The sequence below is a fragment of the Phaseolus vulgaris genome, chromosome 1, assembly GCF_000499845.2.
Source record: "Phaseolus vulgaris cultivar G19833 chromosome 1, P. vulgaris v2.0, whole genome shotgun sequence".
NCBI lineage: Eukaryota > Viridiplantae > Streptophyta > Magnoliopsida > Fabales > Fabaceae > Phaseolus > Phaseolus vulgaris.
The window spans coordinates 26,069,855-26,081,368 of NC_023759.2; the positions used below are offsets into that span (position 1 = coordinate 26,069,855).

The window sequence follows — 11,514 nt, forward strand, 5'->3', positions numbered from 1 at the left end:
TCACATCAAATTAAATTTATTATTTGAAGAATATTGATATTTGATAACAATTATTCTCAGAAATATCGTGATATCCTAAATTTATTAAATTTTGAAAATATGTATCACAATATTGAGGGTGAAAGGGTACAAGTTTACGTCCAATATTTGATGAGACTAATAAATCTTCTAAAGTTGGTTAGTCTAACATAATTAGAACTGGTATTTAAACATATTATATGTACAGAATAAATAATTATATGTATCACTAAAAAATATAATTCATATAAATTATATTTTGATTTTATGATAAACCATAAATGTTATTCTTAATCATAGATAATGTAATAAACAATCAATTTAGAACATGAAATATTGAAAATAAAATAAGTATGTACTAGTTTTTTTAATAGTAAGTATATATATATATATATAATAGAATTAACTGATAGTTTGTGGTATTAATTAAATTTGGGGCGATAAAAATTATTTTGAAACTCTAACCGAAGCCTAAAAAAATCAGATTTGATGTATATCTTTTTTTATTGTTTATAATTATTTTATGTAGAAATGATAACCAATCATCCAATAAATCAATTTTATGTCAAATATCTATCAGTTTGAAAATACTAAAAATAAGGGTATTTACCAATTTTTAGTATAACAAAGACTTTAAAAAAAATAAGATTTGAAAAACAATCTTAAAATATTATCTAAAAAAATAAAATAAAAATAATAAAAAGTTTTTTTCATACTAATCAGTATTTAAAAGATTATTCCAATAAGATTTCCATTAAGGTAACAAAAATTATTTACTCTAGATTTTACTATGCATCATTAATTATTATCTTTTATTTTTCTCTCCAAATAATACCAATATTTTTTGTTTAAAAAGTTAGTGATTTGTAACAAGAATATTCTCTCCTTTTGGAAGTCGTAATATTTATAGGAACGTTTCTCATATTTTCAGTGTTGAATATGATTAGGATATCGTCTCAGTGATGACATGTTCTTATTGTTGCTAAAGGACGATACATTTTATTAGTGTCTAAAGATGTGGGCAAAATCCATGAGAAAGATGTGGCATTTATGCTTGCAAACTGATGAACCAATTTGCAAATACGAAAACCAAAAATTTAAAATAAAAAAAAATAACTATTTTTAAATAAATAAATAAAAGAAAAAATAACTATTTAAAAAACAAACGAAAACAGACCATTTAAAACAAAGACAATAGACGAATAAGAAATACGTAAAAAAAAGTTTACTTAAAATAAAAACTAAAAATAAAGTAAAACAAAATAATAAAATATTTTTTAAAATAAAATAAGAAAAACAAAAAATTAGTAAAATATTCAAAAAATAAACTAAAAAAATACACAATAAAAATAAAAATTACTTAAAATAAAAAGTAAATAAATAATAAGAATAAAATAAATAAATAAAAATGAAACCAAAATAAAAAAGTTAAACAGCAACTTATAATTATAAATAACTAACTAAAATAAAAAAAACGACTACATAAACTAAAAATAAAATAAAAATATAATATAATATAATAAAAAAACAAAACAAAATAAAAATAAAAACAAAAGCTAAATAAAATAAATACACAAAACAGAAACTAAATAAAATCAATACACTAAACAAAAACTAAATAAAAATAATAATAAATACACTAAAAACAAAATAAAATAAATACACTAAACAAAAACTTAATAAAATTAAATAAAAATCAATGTAAAATTAAATTAAATAAATAAAAAATAAAAAGTTTTAAAAAATATTCACGTAAATTTATTTAAAATATATTCACATCTAAAAAAAACTTTAAAAATATTTAACAAATTATACTTTAAAATTAAAAAAAAATTGTTATCAAGCAACAATACTAAAAACTTGATGACTCTTTTAAGCAAGTGTAACAAGTCAGAAATAATAATTTTTCTTTGAGGATAGATATCAAATCAACAACGAACAATTATTTAAAATCTTAATAGTAACATTCATTAAATATAAGAATATATACAATAATTTTGATTTTAAAGATATTAACATAAGTTTGGATTTAGGATTTAGGGAAACTAAAATAAATGAGTAAAAATAATTCAATTAAAAAATTTGGGAATGAGGTTAAAACAATAAACATTTCATCTTGATTGAAATGCACATGTAAAAACCATTCATATTGATTCCTTGCATATTAAAACAATTATCCTAAATATCATTTCCTTGTATATTTATAAAATCTTCTTATCTTTACAATTAGATGTTATAAAACAATTAACATTTCAATCATATTCCTAGCATTCAAATATATTAAGTATTATCATTTATGTCAGATGCTCATAAGTACTTTACTAAGCTTTGAGAATAAAATGACAATACCAATCATCAATCATCAATCAAGAACTAAATATTATATATAAATATCACCTCAATACATAAGAGTTTGAACATATTACTCTCAAACCCAAAGAAAAGAATTAACCACTCATGATAGCTGATCCTGCCTGTTGACCAGAACGCTGGAAACTGCCTCGTCAAAGGATCGACGTGTGCACCGCTTCACACCTCCGTTCCTCTTCGAGATCCACCTCAAGAACCTGCAAAGAAACAGAGCGGCGCCGCTGCGGCCGATCGCACTCCAACGCCCAAGTCAGTGACCGAATCACCAAATACTAAGAGAACAAGAACCGTGCAAATCCCAGTAAGCTCTATAACTCGCAAGCGTAAAAAGTATAATCGACGTGCGTACCTCAGAAAGTTTGTTGAGAACTCTTATATACCTGGTTACTTTCTCTCTTGGCAGTTACAGACTTGGACACGTGGCTCGCATCCAACTGTACACGTGCCATCATCTGGAGCCTCCTTGACTTGGGACTCTCTTTGGCTAAGTTATTTATGCATGGTGCTGCCCAGTACATAGCTAACTTGGGAGTGCGATCTCTACTGGAACTGGCGAGCTAGGGTGCCTTCATACACCTTCCCTGTGGTCTCGCCGGCCGCCTTCATAATCTGCACCACCTTCATCTCTGGCGATGTGCTTTCTCTGGCGATCTCCAATCTCAAGGTCGCCTGAGTTTACATCTGGCGACTTCATCTTTAACCCGGTGATCGCCGATTCTGGTATGCTGGAGATCGGAACACGCCAACTTAATAACTGGCGACTTCACAAGCCCCCGACTTCCTTCCTTTTTGCCAACTTGGCGCCTTGTCAACACACCTATACTGTAGCTTGACGCCACGTCATCACTTCCGACTACCAGGGCGGTACAATAGCTATTACAAACATGAACAATAAGAAAAGAAGATCTTTAAGGATTTCTTCCTTTGGTTCCCCCAATAATCCCAATGATTTATAGGATTATGTCCCACACTTTCTACGTAACCTAATTGGGATTGGGGTAAGTGAGATATTTATTCATAATATACTCATATATACTCATATGCTTCATCTCACCTTAAATTCTTGAAAATAACACAAATTTGAGAAGAAATAGTTCTTATTCATCTCAAAGAAAAAATTTAAAGTGCAGTTTGTAATTAAAAAATTAGGGTAAAACTCAAAGTGTAATAAATATATCATCGTTAAACTTTAAGGGATTTGAGTTGATAAACTTTTTAAATATTTGTAAAAGAAAAATAAAATAAAATATTTTTTCTTACGTTAAAAATACTTTACATAAATTAAAGTTTTGAAAAAACTAATATAAAATCTTTTTATAAATTAAATTTTAAAGGACATAATTTAACTCATATAAAATTTTAGTTTATTATTATTTTTAAAAATGATTATAAAAAATGACTTAGTACTACTTTTTGTACCAAATAAATCAATTTAAACCTTCCCTTTTTTTTATTTTAGTGAACGTGGTCCCATTTTTCTTTTAAAATGACTCTATTTACTTTCTTTAGTGATATAAATGATCGTTGATGAGAGTTACCTTGGTATGGTGATATCATCAAAAGGAGATGATTATTGGCATTCTAACCCACTCTTTCCCAAACTTATATAAAAAAAAATAAATTATAATCGTAATAATAATCATAATCATAATCATAATCATAATTATTAATCATAATCATAATCATAATCATAATTATTAATTATAATCATAATCATAATCATAATCATAATCATAATTATAATTATAATTATAATTATAATCATAATCATAATCATAATCATAATTATAATCATAATTATAATAATAATAATTATTCTTAATTATTATTATTATGATTATAACAATAATAATTATTATAATAATAAAAATTATAATAATAATAAAAAGAAAAATACTAATCATGGTAGTATTATTCAAAGTGCATCTATTGTAATAGTTTAATAAATAGTAATAAGAATAATACTAATGATAGTATGATAGAGAATGGTGTAATGGTTTGGTAGTGCTTTACTTTATCATGGTTCTGAGTTTGATGAATAAAGTTGATTTAACAATAAAAAATATTAAAAATAATTATTTTACAACTGATTTTTAGAATAAAATATCATCATGTTTATTTATTTAATGTTTAGCTCAGATGAGACGTGTTAATTCTCATCTACCAAGTCATTACCGTTGTAACTGTAATAAAGTGACAAAAAGTGACATTGAATCAAAATATTTAATGAAATGATGCGTTTACCACATGCTACACATATTGTCTCAATGCTGAAAATGTCCATTCTTATTAAACTTTATGTCATGATTATTTTGATGATTATTATGTATTCATGCTTTGGGTAAAATAAATTAATTTAACCACATGAAACTCCAAGTTGAAATGGCAAAAAGAAAGTGATCCATTATATTGTAACCAAAATTTCAGTAGTCTTTACAAGTGATAAAGATAAAAGGAAATGGCATGGTTATTACCTGCACTGTTGTTTATGAAAAAGTTTATCAGAGAGAAGTTTTGTTAGCAGATTTTTGAGTCTTCTTGAAGCAGGACCAGGGTTAAGCACACCATAATTCTCAGTTCTCAAATCTGAGCATGCTCTATGCTTTCCACCCTGAGAGCACCACCCTCCAGAGGAAAATTGCCCATGGTACCTCTTCAGAAGCTCTCTATCAATTTTATCAAGGACTGGATCATTTCTCTTGAATTTTCTGGCAAATGGACGGCCACTAAGAACCATTTTCCTGTAATCCTTGAGTCCCAGAGACCTAGGGTGTTGTTTTGGAGGGTTGTCCCAAGTAATGTAGTGAAGATCATGGTTAACAGTGGTGTTCTTGTACTCTCCAGAGTTGCATATAACTGTTTGGAAATATCCTTCTGGGGATGACACAAAGTTGGTGTAGTAGAGGAGGAGGGTCCTTGGCAAATTTTCCCATCCCACTATGCAATATTCTGCAAAAGATCTTGATAGTATTGTCCAAGCTGAACCTGCTCAATTTTTGGGACATTCATCATATAATGTTAGCTCATGCAAAATGCTCACTTGTTTTATTCTATGTTGAGAAATTGATTCTGGGTCTAAATTTCAGACAGGGAAAAGCACACCATTAATAAAAAAAGATAGAAAGTTAACAATGTAGAACAAATCCTTCCCTGGTTTACGAACAAAAAATGAAAAGGACTAGAAGAAACTGTCCCTGGTGGATGTGTCTAAAATTGAGATTGACACACTCTTGAAAAGATAAACAATGCACAAAAAAAAGTGGAATAGATGTTATCAATGAAGACATACATCCACCGTCTAAGAACTCACTCACATGCATTATTAGAACCGACAACTTATCTAAAAGAAAGGCATCCTGCATACTGTGCATCTACAAGAAGTGGACACTGCACACCGCCACCACCAAGTCACATTTGTATTTTCCAAATACAATGCATAGCTCATCACTGCCATTTATATATTCCTTCTCTAGTTTCCAAAATTTCACCCATCTCTCTGCATAAAATGACAAAGTCTACCTGCTATAGTCCTTGCATTACTGTAACTACATAGTTTAATATAACCCTCTACATAAAATGTGACATATTTTATATGATTAGGTCCAGTTATATTTTTTCCTGGGGAATATTTATTGTAGTCACTCCCGGGTATATTTCCACTCTTATTCAATTTTTTTAATCTAAAATACCCTTCTAATCTCATAATTTTTAATATATTATTCAATTTGATAATTTAGAAGTTGTTCTGTTATGCATAAACTCAGGTACTTTTTTCTTTTCTTTATCATGTTCACCTAATTCAGAGCCATGTGAGAATTAATCATACTAGGCTAATGACTAAAGAGGAGGTTGTGGAGTTTCACTCATCTGACATTGGTAGGTAAAGTTCCTGAAGCCACATTAACATCAATGCCAATCCACCACCAACCATTCAATTACCTTCCGTGACTCATGAGCAATAATTTGAAAAGGACATTTTGCTAGCACCAGAACATTGATAATGGTTTTATCCTAACTAGATCCAACCATAAAATATAGTTCAGATTGCTTTATAGGTTCAGATGTTTGGTTTGGGTTACTTCATAAGCTTGACCTTCTACCATATGAAAAAAGTGCTTTCTCTACAAATGTTCTAATCCAAGAATTCTATTACCTGAGCAGTACACATTAAACACTTAAACTAATCTATACTAATCAGTAAATTATTACAGTAGGGGAAATATAAAACTGTGATAAGATCTGATATAAAGTTGAAATTTTGGCACTGACCGACAACAATAAATTATGGCATTGATGTATGCACCATATTTTATGGGACAACTCATGGTTTACTGTACACATATTTCAGAGTATCACATGGTCCCCATATATGCCATTTGATTATCAAGAGAAAAAGGTCCAATAATACATACACATGCGTGTGATCAAGGGAACCAGAGAGGATACACTTGTGTACACACAAGTAACATAACAGCACAATCTAGAAGAAAGAGATTAGGGGGGAAAGAATACCTGTGTAGAGCTTAAAAGATGTTGGGAGACTCCTCTGCTTAATGACCCACCAAATTTCTGATTTATTGAGGCTATAAAGCCCCGGATCTATGATTATTGGCTTCCCTCTCTTATTCCTAAAATTGGGTGTTTAGAACATTAAGATCATGACTTTGAACAAATCATAAGGCTTAAAATAGGAAAATCAAATAAAGGAGCAATGCCACTTACAGTTTCCAACCCAGTTGACTGCTATGCTGTATGAAATTGATATCCCTTGGCAACTCAGAAAACACTTGGATCAGATCTGGAAGATTAAAATGGTTCACACACACCAATCATTAACATATGCAATCAACACATATTTAAAGAAAGTGTGAGTGGCAAACAGACTAAACTTAAATGTTGTTTCTTATATGTTTTTGGTGTTGCTTTTTGATAATATATACAGTAAAGTTTTGTTTTAAGATTAACATAGATTAACGAGGTTAATCTCCTATTTTGTTGAGAGTAGAACCAATGCCAAAAAAAAAAAAAAAGCAGCAATCCAATTGGATAATCCTAATGGTATAGCATAAGGCCACTCACCATACCATCTTGTGTAACTAAGGGATAATCAGATGCACTAAGATTAATAAACCAGTCCCATTGGCAGGTCCTAAGAAGCATTGACATGGCATGGAGAGTGGTAGCAAGCATGGTTGGTCCTCTATATGTGACCAAATTAGGCTTTCCCACAACCCAAACATTCTCCACTTGACCAAAAACAGGATCAGTAGCCACATATTCTGCCACTTCCCTGTGTTCAGCCTCTGGAGCCCCATAATCCACATGAATCAAATAGTAGTTCCCTGGATGATACAGCACCCTCATCAACCTTTTGAGCCTCCCAACATCTCCTTTTGATGCAGAGATCAAGTAAGCAAAAGTCACTGGATAGGCCTTGCTGTTGTTTGGGACACTCATGTAGTTCACAGCAGGCCTGAGGCTGGAGATTTGTATGGTCAATCTTGTGGGAATGAAGATGAGAAAGAACAAGATTGAGGTTACCATGAAGGAAGCCATGAAGATTTTGAGCCCCATTTGGGAGAAGAGTGCAAAGTGAGAAAGTGAGAAGATAAGGTGGGAGGAGAAGCTAGGTACATAAGAGGGAAAGAGGTTGTTCAATGGTTAATGTTGTTGGACCTGTGGTGAAGTATGAAGACATCATGATGTGGGTGGAATTCGTGAAACTTGGAATAGTGTGGTTTACATCACATATTCGGGTTCCTTTCTTTGAACTGAAGGACACCATTTGCCTGTGAACTGTCGATTGAGATTAGAAAAAGTGGATTCGAGTGGGGTATCACTTTATACTTAGCCTCACTATTATTACTGCCATGTCAAAAAAAGAGTACAACTCGTATTCTGTGCTATTTCATGTGTAAAGTGGAGAAATATTCCTGGACGAAGCACAATTTTCTTTACTCCACTTTGGTGTAGTTGTAGTAAAGTTGTAGAAGCGAGCATGATATTTATTAATACACAGTTTGTGAGAATTTATATTAGCCCTCCAATGCACCCTTTGAGAAAAGCTATGTAAGAACTGCAAGAAAAAAGTAAAATGTTATTCAAAATGATGACATGCTTTTGAAGGGTTGAAAAGAACATAACACAAACCAAACATTTTCTATGCAACACTTTACAGTGTATCACTCTTAAGGTAAAAGATACACATATCATTTTGGATGATGTGTTGATGGGAGAGAGGTGTACATTTTTTATTTCTCAAAAGTGGATCGTTATTGGAAATTAATTATCTGAATATTTGAGATTTATTTCCTCAAGTAGCATTGATTTATTTTGTTTCTTATTTTTAATTTTTTCTTTTAAGAATTTAGTTTTTGAAAAATTGAATTTTAGAAATAATTTTTGAATGATAATAAACTCAAAATTTTTAAAAAATAATAATTTCAACTTTCAATTTTTCCGAAAAATCAAATTAATAAATATAATCGAAAATATTGAAAGTTGAAATTATATTATTTAGAAATCAAATTTCGATGATCGACAAAATGACCTTCTTCTACTGCAATTCATTATAAAAAAATACTCTTAAAATTTGATTATCCAAAAACTAAATTCTAATTTTTTTTTTTACGAAAATAAGAACAAAGGTGAGAATTCCATTTCTTAGCAATCGGATTCGCACCGTAAACATAAATTAGTGTTATTTGGAGAAATAAATTTCAAAGGTACTATTGAGGAAATTAATTTCCAAAAAGGGTTCCGGAAAAAATTGGTGCATAGCTAATAATAAACCAGAGTTATAATGCGATGATTGCCTAATCCACATCGCTAAGCCCTTTGTGATGGCTTAACAAAAACGAAAAATACATTCTGTAGTGAAATGCTGTGCTTAACAACATTGTTTAATATATTGTCTAAATTTATCGAATGCTTTTAAAGGTATGAGAGGGAGGGAAGTCCGCACCACCCTGAGACACGGTGGTCACGGCACCGGCCAGAATCCAACCAAACCAAAATTTGAACACACAACCTTCTTATGCTCAAACTTCTCAAATGGTTATGGAGAGTTGGACATGCACAAAGTTTTCAAAAAATGGGCAAGAGTGAAAGAAGTGTTCATCACCAGAAGACTAAACAAGTGGGGCAGGAGATTTGGGTTTGTCCGCTTCTTTGAAGTGGGAAACGTGACCAGTTTAGAGAAGGAGTTAGATCAAATATATATAAGGAATAAGAAGCTCTATGTAAACATACCAAGATACCAGAGACATGATTCTGACCCTGGTAAGAGGTTGTCAATGGTTACTAAGAACCCATCGACGATGTCGTATGCAGGGTCCAGGAGGTGGGATGTTGAAGGTCCAACGGCCAGAGAGAGGGTGAGGAGGAAGGAGGTATGGGTGAAAAAAAAAGGGAATAATTCTTATGCTGATGTAGTGAAAGGAGGCTCTTGGCAAGAGTGGGAGGGACCAGTTATCACAACCCAAAAACAGGTCCTTCCGTGGATGGAGAATAGTGCTATCGGCCAGTTCAACACAAAGTTGGATTTCAACCAGCTAGGAGAAAAGTTTCTTAAAGGTGGTATGAGCATGATTAAAGTGTGCTATTTGGGTGACAAGCTAGCCATGCTTACGCCAAGGGTAGGGGAGAGTCTGGAGGATCTTATCAAGCTTAACAAGGCATGGTTCGATAGTGTCTTTGATAGTATTGATCCGTGGTCAGAAAACTATGTGGCTGACCATAAAATTGTGTGGGTAAGGTGCTATGATTTGCCAATCACTCTCTGGAATAAGGAGTGCTTCTCTAAAGTGGTGGGTGAAAAGGCTTCGGTAGTATCCATCGACAAATCTACACTTCTTTGGGAGAATCTTGAGTATGCTAGAATTCAAGTCCGTCTTCTGAAAAATCAAAGTGCAAGGTTGGCGAAAGTCATGAGGATCAATGACCAGAATTTTAGTATCCTCATAGAAGAAGAAAGCCCAGGTTATAGTATAGGTCCATGCAGATGCAGTTACGATGGCTTTGGTTCTTCAGACAGTGTCTCATCTTCGGAGACCTATGTAGAGGAAACGGTTTGTTCAGTGAATAGTTGTGAGGAGGAGGTTATGAAAAGGGACCTGGAGGGTCGGTGGTCTAGGGGTGAAGTGTTCGGAGGAGAGGCGGTGGACGGAAGTGAGCAGATCGGAAGTGAGGCGGTGGAAGAAGTTGTGAATAAAGAACATACGACAAAAAGCTTGACATTTAAGGAAGCTAAACCAAAGGTAGGAGAAGGTCAAAGAAAAGGTGCTAAAGGTTTGACAATTGAGGAAATGGGCGGCCAGGAGGTGTCTGACGAAGCTGTCATTCTGAATACTGCTACCCACGGGTCAACAGGCCAGTGTTTTAGCCCCTACCAGCAGGATGACCTGGCCATGCTTGTAGTGGGTGTGGAGTTGAGTAATTTCCAGCGTGAGCCCCATACGAATTTGGGCCAAGAAGGAATTATGATGGCCCACTTGGGTAAAGGGTAGAATTCTTCGTTAGCCCAAGAAGAAGAAGATCATGGTGTGCCCATATGGGCGGATGGGGGGTCGAGAAGTACGGGGGGAAAATCCGCAGTCGGAACTGGAAACCTTGTAGAGATAAGGGAGATGCGGGAGCTGGATCATGACCACGACAAGGAAAGCTTGCAGGAAAAGCCAAGAACCAAGGTCACAGAAGGGGGAAACGTACAGAGGTTGTCCCCTCAGAGACGCAGGACGAAAGGGCTATGGGAAGTGGGAGAACCAAGTACCCACCCATGGAGGTCTGTGAGAATAAAAACAAGATCCTCCCAGGTTAGGAATTCTTCTTCCTCCAAAGTTGGAACCCTTATAACAACCATTTCGAATGGGGATACAAATAATTGCATTCACGGTTTCAGGACCCAGAAATTATGGTGGAACCAGTTAATCTGTGGGAGCTGGGGAAACACATGGGTATTTCTTGTCGAGGGGTCGAAGAAGAGGTTATCCAGGAATATCAGTGTATGGAAGTAAGAGACGTGGAGTTTATGCAAAGGTTTGAGGAGGGTATCAAGAAAAGTTATTTATGTTGATTGTTAGCTTGAACATAAGAGGATTGGGGGGAGGGACCAAGACCAGATATTTG

The 11,514-nt window shown here is 33.0% G+C and overlaps 2 protein-coding genes across 2 annotated transcripts; one reads left to right on the top strand and one right to left on the bottom strand.

Annotated features, from left to right (window-relative positions):
- Positions 1-4,765: 4,765 nt before the first annotated feature.
- LOC137813817 (beta-glucuronosyltransferase GlcAT14A-like) lies at positions 4,766-10,658 on the bottom strand. The gene is made up of 5 exons (XM_068616255.1): positions 9,640-10,658; positions 7,473-8,464; positions 7,111-7,186; positions 6,901-7,016; positions 4,766-5,373 (listed from the first exon to the last, which is right to left on the bottom strand). The coding sequence occupies exons 2-5, from the start codon at positions 7,960-7,962 to the stop codon at positions 4,859-4,861; spliced, it is 1,197 nt and encodes a 398-aa protein (XP_068472356.1). The 5' UTR covers positions 7,963-8,464; positions 9,640-10,658; the 3' UTR covers positions 4,766-4,858.
- LOC137815774 (uncharacterized) lies at positions 9,330-10,895 on the top strand. The gene has a single exon (XM_068618886.1). The coding sequence runs from the start codon at positions 9,330-9,332 to the stop codon at positions 10,893-10,895; it is 1,566 nt and encodes a 521-aa protein (XP_068474987.1).
- Positions 10,896-11,514: the final 619 nt, after the last annotated feature.